Source organism: Epinephelus fuscoguttatus, linkage group LG12 (assembly GCF_011397635.1).
Source record: "Epinephelus fuscoguttatus linkage group LG12, E.fuscoguttatus.final_Chr_v1".
NCBI lineage: Eukaryota > Metazoa > Chordata > Actinopteri > Perciformes > Serranidae > Epinephelus > Epinephelus fuscoguttatus.
In genome coordinates, this window is record NC_064763.1 from 40,083,888 (window position 1) to 40,103,978 (window position 20,091).

The 20,091-nt window shown below is 41.2% G+C and overlaps 1 protein-coding gene across 1 annotated transcript in view; it reads right to left on the reverse strand.

Annotated features, from left to right (window-relative positions):
* Positions 1-20,091, reverse strand: part of wwc1 (WW and C2 domain containing 1) — a 70,110-nt gene extending 50,019 nt beyond the window's left edge. The window contains exons 1-3 of the mRNA XM_049591361.1: positions 19,071-20,091; positions 1,143-1,252; positions 433-636 (exon numbers count right to left, since the gene is read on the reverse strand). Coding sequence (XP_049447318.1) covers positions 433-636; positions 1,143-1,252; positions 19,071-19,189 — 433 coding nt within the window. The 5' untranslated portion in view covers positions 19,190-20,091. The remainder of the gene's footprint in view (positions 1-432; positions 637-1,142; positions 1,253-19,070) is intronic.

A 20,091-nucleotide genomic window follows, 5' to 3' on the forward strand; every position in this document is an offset into this window, starting at 1 on the left:
CATTGACACAGTGCTTGTTTATTGAGTGATTACAGGTGTAATGAGAGAGCCAAATGTGGCATGTCACATCTCGCATCTCTTGTGATTGAAGCTTGTGCAGTATGCAGTCGACAGGCATTGGGTCTTGCTCGGCATGTAGCCACAATAGGAAAGGCTTTTTAACTTCTGTATTTTATCAAAGCAGTGTGCCATGATTTTTTATGGGGGGAATCCCTCCCTTCTGTTGTGGACAGTATTTTCTTAGCCATGCATAAAGAGCACCTGTTTTGTGTTACATCACTGTCAGATCCAAGTAGCGCTTCCTCCTGTTTCTTTTTCCATTTCCTGACTCTCCTTTCAATTCTCACAACCAACAATGACCCAACGTGTAAAATAAATCAAGCCACACCATGTCTGTGGCTCCTCCTCCCTCAGACCCTCCACAGTACTCACAGCTGGTCTGTGACGTTGACTTGTCCCTCCACGCATCATTGAGCTGCCGGTACTCCTGCTGCGCCAGGCGGAGCCTCTGCTCCTTCACCTGGTAAATCTCCTTCTGGGCGCTGAGCGCATCGCGGGCCACAGCCAGGTAGTCCCGGAGCATGGACTCCTGCTCTCGCTGCCACTGGGCCCGCGGGTCCTCCAGCTGGGTGCTCTCTGGAGGAAAGAGAGTAGGAAGGTTCAAGCTTGTTGGTTTGCACATTTATATTGAAATAGTGATGGTCAGCTTTACTGCACAGATGCCGGTGGCCAAATTCCAATTGTTGAATATTTTCAAATGGTGAATAATAGGAATAGGAAATGAGTTATCACGTAGACTCATCACATTACTTGTATTTATTCTGATTAACTATAACAATGAATACATTTTAAGATTTGGCATTACCATGATGAAGGCTGATAAGACACTTCCTGATTATAAGAACCACTGTATCCAAATGAACAACACAAAAACAAATAAACTACAATTACACCGGTTGACTGGCTGACTTCTGCAACTCGTGGACTACAGCAAAGTTATTTCATCATTATTTTATAGAGGGTTTTTTTAAGAGATAAAAGTGGACAAGAAACAAAAATGATAGGGGTAAAAATGGAGAAAGAAGATGTAGCGATGTGCAGAGAGAATAAAAAATAAAAGTAACACATAAAAGTCAACTCACTGGTGTTGTGGTCAACATAGTACGCTCCGACTGTGGGGTCATACGCCTCCTCCCAACCGACCGGCAGCTCATCCCCGATGCAGTCAGCAAACGTCAGAGGCTTCGTCTGCCTGAAGAAAACAGAATCAGAAAACAGACTGAGAAACAGAATCGTCTCCACTGTGATCAACAAACTTCACAGACCTTGTCAGTCTGAGACCCAAACATGTCTCATTTATAACCACAATGTTTAGCTACACATATATGCATGTACTATGTCCGTGGTATGTGCCGTGTACAATATTTATCAATGAAACATAACAAACACACAGTGCCACAATCATTAGGGTCCATGAGTCTGACGGACATCTGTGTGTGTGTCTTCATCTCTTAACAACACAAACTTATTTGAACATTCTAAACACTCCCATAAGCTTTCTCACATTTGACAAAGGTGTGTGTGTGTGTGTGTGTGTGTGTGTGTGTGTGTGTGTGTGTGTGTGAGAGACAGCAGACACCACTTTTCAACCTACATTCATAAAAAGCTACAGATATAAAATAGGTGTAACAGGTAAAGTAAAATAGGTCAAGTATGGAATGCAAAGTGTGTGACACATGCTAATTAATGCACGTGACACCAGCTTTTTACAATTCATACCAGAGTGCTGACGGTTGCCGTTCTCTCTCACACACACACACACACACACACACACACACAGAGTTCTCAAACAATAGCCAAACAGTGGCAATTTGGCTGATTAAGTCATTATGAAGGAAATAGTAGAAGCTCGATTAAACTAGACCACAGCATCACGAGAAAGAATAAGCATACTCGGCTGCACTGTGTACCGAATCCTCAAAAACATTACCTCAAACATGAGTAGGACAGCAGACCAACTATGCATTATTTATTAATGCACAGACATTTGGGCAGACACCCCACCTCAGTGTGCAAGCAACATAAATATACCAAACCCTGCGCGAATCTTAATGACTTTCAGTTCATTAAAATGTGATTAATGGATTGTTTACATTGAGATTATACATAATGAAGTATTGTTTCTTTGTTTTTTTCTGAAATTGTTCTACAGCTGAAACAATTAAATTAGTCAGTGAACAGAAAATTAATTGGCAAGAAACTGGCTAATTGAAAAATCATATCTGTCATTTTTTTAATTAAGCAAAAATTCCTAAAAGTATTTGGTTCCACCTTCTCAAATGTGGGGATTTGCTGGTTTTCTTTGTCCTCTGTGATAACAAGCTGGATACCTTTGAGTTCTGGACAGCTGGTCGGATAATTTGGAGTATATCAACTCAAGCCTTAGGGAAGCTGTGATGGCATTTTTCGATTGATTTATTGTGAAAATAATTGTTAGTTGCAGCTGTAAACTGTTTAAAAGCCGCCTACAATTTATAATATGCTCTGCAGTAACCCTAACATGATGCTACAGTTATTACAGAGTCAGAATAAGTATTAAAAATGACCAGCATAAAACATGGTTTCATCCCAGCTCACTGAAAGCAGTTCCAGGAGGCAGTTTCAGGAAGAGGAGGTAGGGTAAGTGTGTGTGAGAGTGAGTGGAGAGGATGGGGGTGGGTAGTCTGGAGTTTCACTGAGTCCTCTATTCACCTCTGAGGGGGGAAAAGGAGAAAGGGTGGGGGGTGGAGGGGGGTCCCTGTAGCCGGTCACAATAGGAGGAAACCAGCCCGTGGCATTCCACAAGTAGCGCTGACGCATCGCCTGGAGGTTTCTGGGGCAACCCTCAGCCTTACAGCGGCCTTACACTGAGTTCGCTGCAGCCGGGACGGTGAATTCAACCACTTTTACGTTTTGCTTTGACATAAGTGAGTCGCAGTGAGCCAGAGATTTTACTTCTACCCGTTGCTGCTTTGTTTCTACTGCAACAGCATTTAAAATCAACATGTAATGAAGAGAATGTACAACACAACTTTGGGAAGTTATAACTGTGTACAGTTTAACATCCTTAAATTTCCCTAATTTTCCCTAAAAACTTTGTCGGATTGCCTGAAGTCATTTTTTACATCTACTGGTACTATAATTAATATTCAATAACGCTGTAACAGTATTTTGCATAAAACAGATATGATCCAGATCAAATCCTTTGTTCTTGTCATCCCGTACAAGGATAAGATTTCAGAGAACTTTTTATCAGCTCCATTCTTTCACCAAAGATACTATTTAAATCAAATATCAAATATAGAACCGCTAATGCTGCATTCACACGGAATCAGGCAAACAGCAGACAGCAAACCGGAGGTCATGTTAGTGGACGAGAGAAGGACGGTAAAACTTGGGCAAGGCCGGCAGAGAATACCGTCCAGGGCAACGGTAGACGGCAATGCCGTCCAAAGTTAAAATATTTTAACTTTTACCATTCTCCGGCCACGGAATACTCAACTGGATGTGATGTAGTTCCAAAACAGAAGAAGAAAACATGGCTGAACTCGACAACGAAAAGCTAGTGCTTTTGGTGCAGCAGCACCCAGAATTGTATGACCAAACTTTAAAAGCCTACCGTGATGCTTCCAAGAAGGCGTACATATGGGACGCAATTAGCGCAGAGCTGGTTGGAATACCAGGTACGAAATATGAAACGTAACGTTATGAATTGCTTTATTAGCTTAGTGAGCTATCTGGCTAAAGTTAGCTCTCTGTAGCCCAAAAGCATCGCCATAGCAACAATCACGTATCACGAGTCACGTGTGTCTCATTTTGCTGTTATGCCGTTCCGTCGGACCGCTTGTTTTTTTTCTCCCGTTCCGTCCAGCAGATGTCTCCCGTCTCCCGCCTGCCTGATTCCATGTGAATGCGGCATAAGTGTTTCTTGAAGAGTCACAACTGACAGTTTTTACTTTAGCTGCTACGCTAATGTTACGTTAGCGTATGTACTAATTCACAGACAACAGGACAAGCTAACTGCTCAAACATGAATGTCCAGAGATTCCAATTAACTTGATTAGGATGTTGTAGCAATGTTATGATCTTAGAAGTAAAACTGAGGGATTCTAGCTTTAGCTAAAGTCGGCTTTCTAGCTTTTTCGTTTTAAATATTGAAACAGCACAGCATGGATTTCTCTCTCACAAACAATCTTGGCCAAGTGTATAGACACTGGTTTGAAATGTATGTTTACAACATGATAGCCAGTATTTTAATTTTGTAGTTTACCTAGATCTTGTAATACAAAATAAAGCTAAACAATCTAAAAATGAGAATTCTGCTAACAGCAGTGATCATGGGCTTTGTGCTGGAAGCATTGTCGCAATGGCTCAAACCCTGAAGATGAATTAAAAAGTAAAAAAGCTATCACCAGAAAATGGCTGAAGACAGAGGCACCAACAACTGAGGACTGGGTGCATGTAATACATGATATATATGTGATGGAGAAGTTGACTTTTTCTTCCAGCTTGGAACTGGAAACATTTCATAGAATTTGGGAAAACTGGTTTGAGATCGGACTTCGTATGAGTGGATATGTAACTTGTAGAATGCCTTGGTTCATTGCTACGGGTGTTTGTAATGTTCTACAACTTGTGCACATGGGTTGTGCATGAGGGGAGGGTGAAAAGGACAGAGATTACATTTATTTGGCAGTTTTATAACTTTATTTTCATTTATTTCAAGTGTTTTTTATTGTCTTTTTTCTTTTGTTTTCTTTTCTCGCCTTGCTATTGTATCTGAAATGAATGATGGAAAGGTGTAGACAGATAGGGATGTGTAAGTGTGGATAGATATGTATCTGTAAGAACACAGATGAACAAATAAGCAATGATATGTTCATGCAGAAGTAAGAGATTTTTTCTGTTTTGTTTTTTGCTTTGTTAACAAATGTCAATGAGACAAAAAAAAGTGTCTGATGGAAAGCGAGTCCTTTGCCCCAATAAAAAGAGAATTTAAAAAAAGAATATGAACTAAAATGAATACTGCTTTGGTGTGGGCATTTAAACTCAAATATGATATCGGCACTGGTCTCGAAAATTTTGCAACAATACCTTTCCTCACTGACAATCAGTAACCATTAATCATTAACAAACAAGTTATCTTATGAATGTCATTAAGACAATTGAACTCATCATTCCCCTAAACTGTGTCCAAGTCCTCACCAACAGCATCTGAAATATCACATAGGATAAACAACCAGACAAACAAATGCAAGGAAACCACATCTCACTAATTTCATGATGAGAGACAACAACCAGCAGAGTAAAGCTCTTCTCTTTGGCTTTTCTCCTCTGCTGCCTCTTGTGTATCGTGACTGCAGATCCAAACAAACAGAGCAGCGGCTCGCTGCTGAGGAGAGAAACTGAACTGGGTCCTTTTTCAGCTGATGAATAATGAAAGGGGCCCAGAGAAGACCCCCTCAGCTTTGCTCTAAATTTAGCTCAGGAAGACAGGGAGGCTTCTGCCAACCGCTGATCCCAGAAAAAAGCCGGCTGGTTGGCTGGCTGGGTATCCACATCCCATTATTTGATTCCTCTCTCCTCTCACCCACTAAATCCTATCCTCTAATCGCCGAGCCGAGGGGAGTCGCTGACCTAAACTCGTCGCTCTCCGTCACTGCTCTCCCTCGGAGCGAAGAACCGCCTGGCAGCGGCTGCCCAGCCTCCATTTCACTGTCAGTCATTCAATAGCCACTTGTAGTGCTTCTCACATGCTTCATTACTCTAGTGGTCTAACTGCCTGTGATGACTGTGGGAGCCCCCACATATTGGAAACAGGCAATATGGACCAATACTAATATTTTATTATTAAATACCTTGATAATAATGCAACAGTTAGCCTGAAACACGTTTGTCTGGCATGTGTGTACTCATGGATATTTTTCTTATTTTTTCAATTCCAATATATCCTTGTCTTTTGATACCCCTAGCACAGATCAGGATAATCATCAAACATAATAAGAATATAAGGTAAATTTGTTTGCTGACCAGGATTCAGGGCTCTTGGGAAATGTTATTTTATCTTCATTATTCTGGGATGGTGAGTAGTGGAGATCCATGTATTTTTATACCTCAACACTGACTTTTTGTTGTCCAATGCGACAGCTACAAGACCACTAAAGACAAAGAATAGAAGCCAACACACAGCTACCACCAGAATGTACCAATACAGTAAATGTAATCCACACCTTTTTTGACAAGTCAGACAAGAAAAATCAGTCTAACCCTGAAGCCAAACACATCTCACCAACCACCAAATTCCACTTCTAGTTTTCTTCTTCCTACCCAGACCTACACATGGAGAAACAAACTACATGGACTGGTAAACAGGCTGCATTTATATAGCACTTTAATGCCAAAGCAACTAGGGCTGTAGTCAACCAAAGTCGCACATAATCTTCAACTAATCGATTAGTCGTGGGAAGAAAAAAATCTGCACATTATTTTTACTTCTGCGGTGGTGCGTCTGTGTCACTCAGCAGTTATACCTCCAAAACACTTGTCAGCAGTGGAGGACTGTGTTAAGTGCTGTAAAGATTAGTTGATTCACAACACACATTAAACACACATTAAACATGGCTTAATAGAGACAATTTCAAACACAAGTACACAAATCAGCTTCACTATAACTCGCAGCATTCACAGACAAACACTTGTCTTTATCTGGACACATTTCTCCCACTAATACAACATGCTAACGTTATTAGCACAAGTCTATGGCATTTTACATTGTATAAATTAGCCTAGTGTCTAGCGATCTTTTCCTCTTCTCATATAAAGCCAGAGACAACAGCAACATGTAACAAAGATAACGGCACATAATTTGGCTCCATTACAACTCACAACATTCACCGACAAAACAACTGTCTTATACTAAACACGTTTTCCAAACAAATACAACATGCTAATGTTATTAGCGCCAGTCTATGGCATTTTACATTGTATACATTAGCCTAGCGATGAGCAGAGATTTCCTCTGTTATGAAGCCAGGATAAATCCCGAAGTATAAATCCCTGAAGGATAAATCACACACAAGACATAAAATGCTATTTTAGCGGAGGCTTTATTGTCTTCACAATTTATTGTTTCTTATCTGTGAAATACGAGTAAATACAAGCTTTGTTTCCACTGAGGGAAATGGTGTCGGTATACAGAAACTGACAGGAGGTCTGCGTCACAGTGACACTGAGCGTGAGGGTGGGCGAGTTCAACTTTCTGTCAACAACGGGGATGTTTTGAAAACACCTCTATTTTTACATGTAACTTGCCCCCCTACCCCACCCCCACTACTGATGTAGCACTTTTCTCCTTATGAAAGTAACACAGCCATTATTCAACCAATGAGAATTTGGTTGGACGAGAGCATATCGACCAAATAATTGACTCGTCTACCAGGAGACTACAGCCCTAAAAGCAACTTACACTGTGCTTCTCAATTACTCAATCCCACTCTTTCTCAAGAATGAAACCACTCCATCTCCTGAGTCACAGCTGCACTCAGACTACTGTCCACACTACATCCAGATCATTTTAAGCAAATGTGTATCTTGTTAAGTGAGAACCAATCTTTAAAAACAAATACTGTCACACTGTCTGCTCACAGTTTTTGGTGTTTACTCTTAGTTTAATTTGCATAACTTATTAGTACCATCATTTCCCATAATGCATGACTCATCTCTTCTACAGCTACTTTGATAAAACCACTGGTGGCATGTACCATGGCTGTCCATGAGTGGGCAATCAGGGATCTAAGAATGGGGTAAAGACCTTTGAGGCTAATTTGAAATTTGGGGTTATATCAAATCTGTTTCAAACATTTTGTCAATGCCCCTGGTGTGTCTGCACAAGCTTCAACAACTTGTTCCAGAGATGGAAGCAACAGACGGCAACTGTTTTTTTTCTCAGTTTCTCACAGATTGATCTCAACTCCATCAAAATGTTGAATATGAAAATATCTCAGATGGGTTAGTTCGATTGCTTTCACAGCCATTACAGACTGCTTTGAGGCTGGTATCTGTGACATCAGATTGGTACCAGATTGCTCAGATGAACAGCTTTTTGTCACATGGATGACTTGCAGTGTTGCCATTTATCCATGTGGACTGACAGCATGCTGCTCATCGACCAGTCTGAGCTTTGCAATGCTGCTCATACCAGGTTTAATGGCAGGTTAGGCCAGTCTTACTGATGGAAAAATTCACACACACAAAAGCATACGCATGGTACTCAAAAGCATATTGTCTTGAGCTGAGGGCTCATCCCGACTACACCTGGGATTGATAAAAATAGAAAAGACCTGCAGTTTTGTTTCACCTGTCGTTTTTCTACCACAAATTAGCCACATTTCGAGGCAATTACAGACTTTAAACTGACGTAATGTGGACCTTTATCCTCCCACTTATGCCAAGAGTGGGTAACTCTGCCTTATATAACTGCTAAACCTATCACATGATGGTCTGCATGTTTTTTAAGAAGCTTATCTGGGACTAAAACTCTGGGAGGAAAACACTGAATTCCTGCGATGTTTTGGCATCAAAGTGGTCAAAAATTAATTTTTATGATATCAATACCATATTGGCCTTTAAAGCCCAATATCAGCAAAAGCCAAGTACACACACCCCCAGGTTTCACATACCAAGGTAAACAGCCAGGCCGGGCCCCGGCGCTCTAATGCAAACTGACAAAGCGTGCGGCAGAGTGCAAACACACAGGGAGGCGGGCTGCATATCTGAACGGTGAGTCAGACGGCGATGCAGAGAAACGTTCATTCAGAGCGCCGTATAAATACCTTAAGTCAAGTTATAAGGCTTCCAACTACATTTCACAGTCGCTCAAGGTCCAACGGTAACAATAACACACACACACACACACACACACACACACAACCCCTTCCACCCTCATAGTATAATCCATTTTGCTTAACTGACAAAGCTTCCCAATAAAATAAGAAATCATCATTAAAAAAGACAAATGACAGCAGATATTTGCCTCAGTCTTTCAGCACATTACCCTCATAAAAGTGACGACGTGTTAACCAGATAACATTCCTTTCACCTGACGACATGCATTCAGTGCGTCACTGCAAGGGTGGATGGATGATATTGCACTCTGAGGAATTTAAAAGGGCTACATACTCAACTTTGGCTGATTCTTTTTTTTAAAACAACATCCTGATATTTTCTTTTCCTTCTTTTGTCACCCTTTAGGTTTTATTTTTCCCCCTCTTTTCAGTCCTCTTGAAGTTTGGCAGAAGCCTTATATGCTGAATAAGTTTTAAGAGCCTGTGCCCGCCTTTTAAATGCGACTGCCTTGTTTTCTTTGTTATTGTACTTTAGGAAAGGTTTGTTGAGAATAATTTGAAAAATGGAAAAAGAAAAAAAAATGATGAAGAATGATGTTAAAATAACATGGATGTAATAGAATATTCCAAATGTTATCAGCGCTACAATCTGGCAGTCCTGTAGGGCTGCAGGTACATTAGATATTCAAATAAAAAACATCAGATATCTGTGATTCTTCCTCTGAAGGGCACCAGGCAGGATGAGTTTAAAGACACACACACACAAAGATGTCAATGTCTTGCTGTCTTTCTTCATTTCTAAACCCTGGACTATAATGGGAAAGTTTTCACATGGCTGCTGCAATAAATTCCAAGCTCACTGGTCCCTTGAATTTCTTTCATATTTCTGTGTCCTCAGCTTCTGGTTTTCTCAGAGAACTTCTCTCACCTCTCATCAAGGATCATGTAGGCTCTGAGCCTCCTTGCAACCCATGTGATGTAGGAATCAAATCTTATTTCACTTACTGCACTTACGCAACATCTCTGTGGGTAATCACATTATGTAAAATGTAAATGTTTCTGTTGCTGAACAGGTAGAAAAGATTTTACTGACATTATAATCAAAACAAACAGCAGATACTGATAATGCCAAAAGTGAGGTAAAACAAGCATAAAAGTGAACACTACTGAACCGCAAAGGGAAAAATCCACTGGTGACGTCCTTACATTTCCAGGTCTATTGTGTAGTGAGGTGTATTTTTCTTTGGTGTTTCTTTGGTATTTAACCGGTCAAACATGTTGTCTAACCCACGTTTTTCTAGTAAGTACAACTACGTTTGATAGTGGGAAATATTTCAGCAATCTTCACCATCTTTGCTTCCTCTTCCCTGAACAAGCAGTGAAGTGTGGCTTTTGTAATATCACAGCACAGAAGAAAAATGTTTGTATCTGTGACTGAGTGACAGGTCCCAGATACAGATGTGTTAATGTGTGGCAGCTCACAGCTGGATGTGCTGCCCTGGGTGCAAACTGGTGCCACAACCAATGATTACTTACATTTCTGAACAACTGTTTATTTTTCTGATGAACTGTTGTGAATGTACAGGCTATAAAATTCTAGAAGGACTGATTATGATACTAATCAGTGGTACATTTAATTTCAAAACAAAAAAATGGGGAAATGGGTGTTTAAAATAACGGGGGCAAAGCCAGTAAAAAGATTTAAATTAACTGACTTATGTTGAAGTCTGTGCATCTGCAGAGTAGATATTATTTTGCACACAAAAACATAAACACTTTGAAAATGTGCTGTTATAGTGGTGAGAAGCACCACCGATGTCTGCTGTCTGGCTACACATTTGAGCGGTGCATATATACTGTGTCAGCTTGGGAAAACAATTCAGCTCTGTAGTAATGCTGCTGTTGTGAGCTGCCACAGATGAATAAGTTATAAGACGGTTGGTTATGTATTAAAGAGAACTACTCTGCAGCGGTGTGCGAGCCAGCCTCTGCTCAGATCCTAGTTAACAGTTTGCAGGGCTGCACTTTGACCCCGTGCACCTTGGCAAGCAGTGAAAGGGATTTCAGATGAATCAGGCCTTTGGCTGGCGAGTCTGCGCGCTGCTCGGTCCTTCACGTCGTGTGTTTCAGGAATGTGTGAGTGAGTGTGTGTTTTAAAGGACTTTGTTTGGGAAGGTTTCTACTCTTTCTCGCTGCCTCCAAGTGTTGAAGTGTAAAGCAACCAGAGGAATTTCACTTAAAGGAGAAAGTCTTCATTCCACCTGCAACTACAGTGACGAGTGTCTTTTCTCACTCGGAGTCAAAATGAATTGAGGCCGACCACCAATAAATTATTGTGTACAACAAAATGTTAGAACCAAAACAAACATGACAACTACTTCAATCTATTATTCATTTCCCTTGTTGTTGTCCTGACACATATTCACACTTCAATTCCACGACAGTGCTCTGTGAGTCACTACTGATGGTTTTTGGCACAATGACTGGGGACAGACAAGGCCCGAAGTAAAAACTAAACACAAAGTAGCTGCCATCCAAAAACACAAGACCCTGAAGTGGGTGTACCACTGGCAGACAGGACAGGTGAGTGACATCCGAACATTGTATCAGTGGCTTGACTAAAGCATGACTAAACATCACGTGAACAGAATCAGGGGTCCACCACATCAGACAGAGTCTATCGAGTCTATCAGACACCCCCTACACCCTCTCCCTACCCACTTCCCCCATGTTTCTACGTTCACACAGAGGGTCAGCCACGTTAAGTGCTGTCCCAACCAACTACAGGGGAGTGGAAGTGGGTTTAAAACCCTCCAACTGCTAACCTGCAACAACGCTGCCTCACTAACCAAGTGCAATGCCATACTGTGTTCGTAATAGAAGACGCTCCATACAAATCAAGTTCTTGGCTACTACCCTTACAAAAAAAAAACTTTTTAAATGGACTGCACTTGTATAGCACTTTTGTCTTCCGACCACTCAAAGTGCTTTTACACTACGAGTAACATTCACTCATTCACACACAGTCACACACTGGTGGCCAAAGCTACCATACATGGTGCCCCCTCACACACTGATGTAACAGCCATCGAGAGCAATTTGGGGTTCAGTATCTTGCCCATGGATACTTCAACATGCGGACTGTAAGAGCCAGGGATCAAAGTGCCGATCTTCCTATCAGTGGACAACCAGCTCTACCTCTGAGCAACAGTCGCCCTTTATATAGCAAGTTATTTATTTCTTTTAATGACAAAAGGATAATATACAAAAATTCAGGTAACCAATGGCGGCATATTATTTTTCTCCATGATTACAAAAAGTTACAACAGCCTTTTACACCGCCAAGAGGGAAGTTTGCCCCAAAGCTTGCCGCTGTATTTACACCCACACCTTCATGAAGGGGAGCGTCAACAAATGGAGTTACACTCTGCGACCGAGTGGGAGTGGGTAGGGTCTGGTTTGGGTAAGGCCCTTACTTACTTACTCCTCTTCGTCCCCTGTGGGACATAAGGCTTCAATGAGCACTCTCCATTGCATTCAGTCCCTGACAGCATGTTGCGAGTCTCTCCCCATGACAGGTTCATCTGTTCCAATCTCCTTGGTGATGTTCGGCTTCCCGTTTTCTTGTACAGTTCATTGTTGGAGATCTCATTAGGCCAAAAGATCTGGCAATTCGTCGGAGGCATTTATTATGGAACACTTCCATTCTCCTCATGTCTGTTTTGACAACTCGCCAGTTCTCTGAACCGTACAACAGAACAGACTTTACATTGCTGTTATATAGGAGCATATTCGTTTTAAGGCTGTATTGTTTTGATCTCCAGATGGGACGGAGTTGGGAGAAGGCACCCTGAGCCTTTCCCAGCCTTGCTTAGATGTCTTTTGATGCCCTGCTGTCCTTACTGATGAGGCTGCCCAGATAGGTGAAATCTTCCGCAACGAAAGTGGTTCCTCATTAACAAGGATTGGTGCTGTGGGGATGGAGCTGACACACATCACTTGTGTTTTTGGAGGTGTTGATACTGAGCCCAACTTGTCTGGCAAAGTTGTTCAGCCAGTTTTAGCCTTCATGTTGTACTGGTTGGTTGATAGAAGAACAAGATCGTCAGCGAAGTCAAGATATTCCAGCTGGGAGAACAGAGTCCACTGGATGCCTCTGGGTCTGTCTGCTGTGGTGTTGGTTGTGATCCAGTCTATAGCGACCAGGAAGAGGATAGGGGAGATGATACACCCTTTTCTCACTCCGGACTGCATGGAAAACCACTCAGAGAGGTCATTTCCCATGATGACACTACACTCAAAATGTTCATAGAATGTTTTTATGATTGAGATTATCTTTGATGGTATTCCATGGGAAAGGCCCTTTGAGTGTGTTATATGGATCCTGAACATTACTCAGCATTATTTGCAAAAGCCTGATGCAACCAAAGATTTTAGTCATCTGACCAGTGATGCCAATACATGAGAAAACTCATCAAGCTGATACTCAAATATCCTTTAAAGGATACGTTTACAATTTTTCAGGTCTTATAACAAAAGTCAGGTGCCTCATATGAACACTGAAACAGGTTTCCAAATGTTTGGTGGTTTCAGCTACAGATTAATCAAAATCATTATTGACAGATTAAACTGTAGACTAATATCTTCGAAATCCCAGCGCACACAGTGCCAAGACTGATTTAAGACAGTCATGCACACAGTAGCAGGGTGTGACAAATAATAAACATAGTAAAAATCAAACTTTGGTATCACATCTGTGCTATTCTTATACATTTAAGCATGCAACAACAAAAAAAAATTAAACCAGTAAAATGGCAAATTTGTTGTTTTAACCCTGCAAATTTATAGTAAAGGCAGTGAATATGTCAGCTCACTTTTATAGGATACGAAAATTGTAAATTTTGTCACATTTGTAAAACTACAGTCGACTGCTCTGTGAAGACTTACATGACAACACAACTATGGCCTGATACATATGTTGTTTGAGGATAACAGCTATGACTCTTGCATTCCCATCTACTGACTGTTTGCTTGTAGTGCTGATGACTGAGGAACTGAAACATGTTGTACAGTTGATTCATTGCCCCCCTGGATAACAGCATCAACTACATACATAAAACGTGTGAAATACAGGGACAAAGTCAACCTAATGCAATAAGTAAAGACTTTATGTGTTCTCTCACACCAAACAGCCACACAGAAAAGAAAAAAACAACCCGTAAGCCTCCTGAATTCCAGACATAAGCCATTAAAGGGATTTGGTGTCAAAGTCCGAGGGGTCTTAAGTAACTGGTAAAGATGAAAAACGAGTCCCCCTTAAAAAAATCTGCCCTCCCCTCTACGCTGCGTTTTCGTACAAGCAGGACTCTGTCATGTAGTGCTGCATGCTTAGTACTCTAAGCCTATTACACTGATGGATTTCTATATGAGAGAGAGAGGGGGAAAAAGGTAACTCACACCTCAAGACCTGATTTGTAATTACAGGAATGTAAATGAAGCAGGAGGCACCCTGGGAGAAATACAGAGAAGAAGAAAATAACTCTGGTAATTTGGTACCTGAATTGGGAAAATGGACCAACATGCATTTGAGCACTTTGACAAACCAAATGAATTATGCTGTATTTTTAAATATCTTAAACATGTTAGAGAATTCTTTACCTCAAGTCCACCATCATATATCCATTTTCTGCCAATGAAAAACATAAATTTTGATGACTTGAGCATGAAATAAATGTCTATTAGGTGTTTTCTAAATTGTGCACTCAATGTAAAAACTATTACAATCACCTTCTTACTAACTGATACACTGTTTTTTACACAATGCTGTGCCCAACCAATTATTCCAGGACTTTTTTATAAAGTATTAAAAGGATGACAGGGATTTTGCCTAAGCTCCTCAAGCAGGTTGTGATTAAGCTGAAGAGCCCAGACAGCAAAATTAAAAAATACCCTTAAAAAACCTTGTAGATCAAAATATTGTGATGTGATTGAAAGCGCCAGACAAGCTACTAATCAGACCTTGTGTTGAAACTGTTATCTTCACCTCCAAACTGTCTGATTAGAAGACTATGTAGAAAACGTCCAAAAAATTCAAATTGTACAAAAATAAAGCTGTAAATGATGGTTTTGCATTTTTAGGCACAGTGAGTGCGTTTACATGGACAGTTTAATTCCCTTTTCATTCAGAATGAAAGTTCATTCCTATTAAAAGTGATCTTGTAAACACCTAATTCAGAATGAAAATGGCCAATGCAATTGAAAATTCAATCCGATGTAAGGGGCTGGAATATTCCGTTTCTAATTCCGAATGAAAGAATTCCTCGCACTTGTATACACTCATTCCTCTTTAGCAGAACAAGGTTGTTGTCGTACTGCTGCTTCAAGAATATAAGCAAAAAAGCCCGAAAAAGGCACTAAGAACGGCATTGTCAAGCATCTTGTTATCCAGAACGAGGACTAGTGTTTTCTTCCGGTAAGCGTAAACACATAACATCCACCCCGCCCCCTATCCAATCAGAAACCTTCCCTGCCCCAAACCTTGCACGGACCCGACTAAAGGCAATTAAAAGGCGATTAAACTGATCTCCCAAGTAAACCCTCACTCGGTATGAGTATTTCCCATGTAAACTACCTGGAAAATTAATTCCGAGTGATTTCATTCAGATTTATTTCATTCCGAATGAGAAGCCATCATGTTCCGCACCCAGACTTCACAGCCAATGTCTTCCATCCATTTTACTGCGTTGTTCCAGGCAGCCATTAACTTTCATCCATTTTACTACAGCTTTCAATCTGTCAGGGAGCTATTGGCTTCCATTTCTTGTTACTGTGGCGTTCGACCTTCTGGGCAGCCATTGGCTTTCATCCATTTTACTATAGCTTTCAATATATTGGACAGCTACTGGCATCTATTTGTATTTTACTATAGTGTTCGACCTTCTGGGCAGCCATTGGCTTTCATTCATTTCACTGTAGCTTTTCATCTGTCAGGGAGTTACCGGCTTCCATTTCTTGTTACTGTGGCGTTCGACCTTCCTGGCTGCCATTGGCTTACATTCTGTTTACTATGAGTTTCGACTTACCGGGGAACCTTAGCTGACATCTGTTTCGCTATAGCAAGAAAAACAACTTGCAAAGCCTTGAAACTTGTTTGAGATGCTGTAAGTAATCCACCTCAGTGAACATCATGTTCCCTTGGTGTTGACTACATAGCTCAGAAATGTTCCCCTGTGAAGCGTCCTTGAACACGCAAGCAGGACTCGCAGCTGCATTCATGTATGATGGTAATGTAAACTTGCCGAAACAATGACAGCAATGAGATGTTCACCATGACGGATGACTCATTTCAAGTTTTGAGTATCTGTAGGTTCACTCCTTTTTCACGCTGCAGTAAAATGAATGTAAACCCAACGGCTGGCTGGAATGCAGGAAACCAGACACTGATGGCCTGCTACTGTATGGTGGTGTAAACATGATTTGTAGTTAACTGGTAGGGACGGGTTATTGGCATGGAGCTCTCATGTGCCAATTTATGTCTCTATGAAGATGTGTTGCTATGAAAACTAATACAGGACATACAACATTAAGTTGGCAGAGAAACACACATCCATCAAGGTGTGAATAATAAATCCAATCATGCAAAATATGCAATATAACCATACTGAAAATAATCCTTGCGTTCTCAACTGAATGTATTACATAGGGTATTTCTTAAGGGTACAAACCTATGGGAGTTTTCCCTGTGAATTCTAACATGTTCTTTCTCTAACGATTCGAACAGGAGTGAGGAAGTCCTGCCCTCTGTTTATTCCCCGTCTCCCCTTTCAAGGCTAATGAGACATCACTTTATGAACGGAACCCACTGTGAGAATGAAAGCCTTGTTTATCATCTCCAGTATCTTCCAGATGCATTCACTTAAGGACGTCAACCTGGTTCAAGGTTGCATTTCTAATTCAAATAAGAGAACACTGCAGTTGTGAAAGCAGACATCATTTGTGCAGGAGACTTTACTGCCTGAGTTCTTATTAAGATTTCCCCTCATTGTCATTCTGCTGTTCCTTACTCTCGCTTAAAGCTGCTTCCAGTCTTGGCTACCGCTGCCACACTCATCCAAATGATACCTACAGCAACACTGTTTCTTCTGCAAATGTCCCGTCTGGATTTCTTATTCTCATTTCCCCAGCTGTGTCTCAATTTCTTGTGAGCAAATATGATGCTGGTTCTCGCTTCTTAAATGTGAGGATACATGATCTTAACTTGAATATCTTTGGGTTTTTGGCAGCTAAGACATCTGAATACATCACCTTCGGCTGTGGGAAATTTTCTGGGCCATTTTTGGAACAATTAGGCCTTAATGAAAAAACAATCTGGTACTGAAAAACATTAGCTGCAGGCCTAATTATGAGTATGAAGTGTCCATCACAGTGTCGGCTGTCCAGTGATCCACGTAAACAACCCACCTGCACATCTGTGTCGATCCTACATGTAACTGCTGGAAGAGGTTTGAGTGATTAACCAGCTGAAAGTACCTGCTGCTTGTCACCACGAGAAACCTCAGTATTCATGTTGTAGTTTTGATTTTACATTAATAATCCATTCAAAAATAAGCTCCTATGCACTGTCAACACTTAGAATTAATTTACGACACATTTTGCTAGATGATGGTCACTGTACCAAAACTTTCCTGCCACAAGTCTTGAAATTAAGGCTAAAATATTAAGTAATTACTTGCGTCTTCGAATTCTTGTCTTGTTCTACCAACAGTGCAGTGCCTCATGGGACTTAATATACTATGTTAAGCAACAAATGCTCTCATTTGAGAAGTTGGAACCATCAAATGTTTGGCATTTTTGCTTGAAAACAGACCTAAAGGATTAACTGAGTATTAAAAAAGGTTGTTGACTCATATTCTGTCAATCGACTTATCGTCGTAGCTCTGCTCGGCAGCATGCGGGAGCTTATGTGTGCTCTTTTCTCCACCATCACTTGCCTAACACATGCACACCTATCTGTATACAGGTGTGGAGAGATAACGTTTGCTTGAAAGACTATGAAAAATCACAATAATCCTCCTTAGAATAACTATTACGCGTACAATAGGCATAACCTGGAGATAAGCATGTGATGTAGATAAAGACCTTCACTGAAGATAAGACTTCACTGATCCCGAGGGGGTGTTACAGCAGCACAAAGACAGTTTAATGAAATAAATCAGATAAATAAGAGATATGGAATTTAAAAATATATAGGCTACATTACAATATCTTAGACTGTGTGCAAATATTTTGGTGACACTGTCTACAGCTTAATGTGTATCAGAGACAGCTTGACACAGGGATGTGACAGGTCATCGGGTTCAGTGACAGTCATACCAGTTTCAGAGATGAACAAGCTAAATATGCATCTCTGGCAGTCTGATTCATATCTTCATCCCCCAGCGGTCTCAGGATGGATTGTGCTGAGTGTGGTGCAGGGATAAACCTGTGATTTATTTGTATTTTGAGGTATTACGCAGAGAAAGGTGCAATAAATGCCTCACAGAAATTCTGTCCTGCTTCCTTTGAGTCTCCTGGACATAAAGCAGCATTTATTTCCTCCTAGCTCTCCTGTACTCTCTGCTAATTGGAATTTATGGGCCTGCTGCTAATTGCAATGAAGGACTGCGCACATGTGTAACAGTTCCCTGAGCAGGAAAAACAATCTCTTTTTGGCAGGTTACAGTAATTTACGTTTATTGTGCACAAATGCAAGCTATCTTAAAACTATTTCACAAACCCTTTTAATGAGGATATGGGGTGGATGGAGTTTCAGGCCTAAACAGCACACACATTTGCTCTTTGCTGACATTATGACTAGTATTAATAAAAGCAATCAATATATGTGCTATGATGATTAACAGGGAACCAACATGTATGCATCTTTTATCACTAATTTGCTGATTTATAATATGCATTAGGCTTCAGGATGCACTGTAATCTGACATGAACATTTATTTTATTTGCAGAGGCAACACACTTAGTTAATGCCTATCAGTCTCATGTAGTCTTATAGTGATATGTATGTCACATTTATTTTATATTAACTGATGACTATCTCATGTTGATCATCTGCAGAAGGTCAAAGGTCATCCATCTAATTCATTAGTAATAGTCTGTATCACACACACACACACACACACACACTCCTACCTGTCTCTGGGGTCGATCCAGCTGGTGCACTGGTTAATGTGGTCAATGTAATAGACTTTGCCATCAAAGTCTCTGGCTTCCTCCCAACCCTCAGGTAGTGGCAACTCCTTCCTTGGCATGTCAGGCGAGTCTCCATGTAATTATCTCCTCTCTACTCAAAATCATAACGAAGGGAAACCATCGCTTCTCTCTGTCATCATCATCACCACTATCATCATCGACAGTATCAGCGGTTATTCCCAAAATTCCCGGTCTGGTGCGGTTTGGATTAGGCCATAATAATAATCCATAATAATCCACAGATTAACAAGGAATCAAACCCCCAGAGAGGGGACTGTTAAAGAAACTCAGAGGGTCAAACAGTTCCTGCAGGCTGCACTTGAGCACCAACTCATTTCTGTGCGAGTGTCAAGTCATCCGTAATATAAACACAACGGTCATGAAACAAAACCGCGTTGCTATATGACGTGTTTTTCCAGCTGTGAGCGCATGTTTCTGCAACTTCAACAGAAACTTTACACAGGCCTGGTTAGCAACTTCTGAAGTAAACTAACTACGATTATCCACGGTCCACAGAACACGGACGGTGCTGCTGCAAGTGTTACAACGTAAACAGAAAGGCAGCCTCACGTCCAAGTCCATAAAGCTCCGGATAAAGATGGAAAATGAGGGCAGTGATGTGTCCACAGCAGCTGTGTGTTACAGAGGGAACCGTCCAAGTGACAGGTTTTATCCTCTAAAATCCCCAAACTGGACTCGTTGCTTCTTGGTGCCGACAGGCCACCATGTTTAGCAGCAGTAACCGATGCTAGCCGCCAGCCGCGGGGTGACGAACACTGTGAACACCGCTGAGAGAAAAAAGTAACGACTGAATCCACGGCCGTTAAAAGCCGGTATATCCGTGGAAAACTTATATGTTAATCTCTTGTATTAACCGTTAAAAACCGGACGGGAGGGAAGCGGCGGCGGCGGCGGTAAAGTCTTTCCCCCAGTCCCGATGACTTCGGCCGGTCGAACGCTG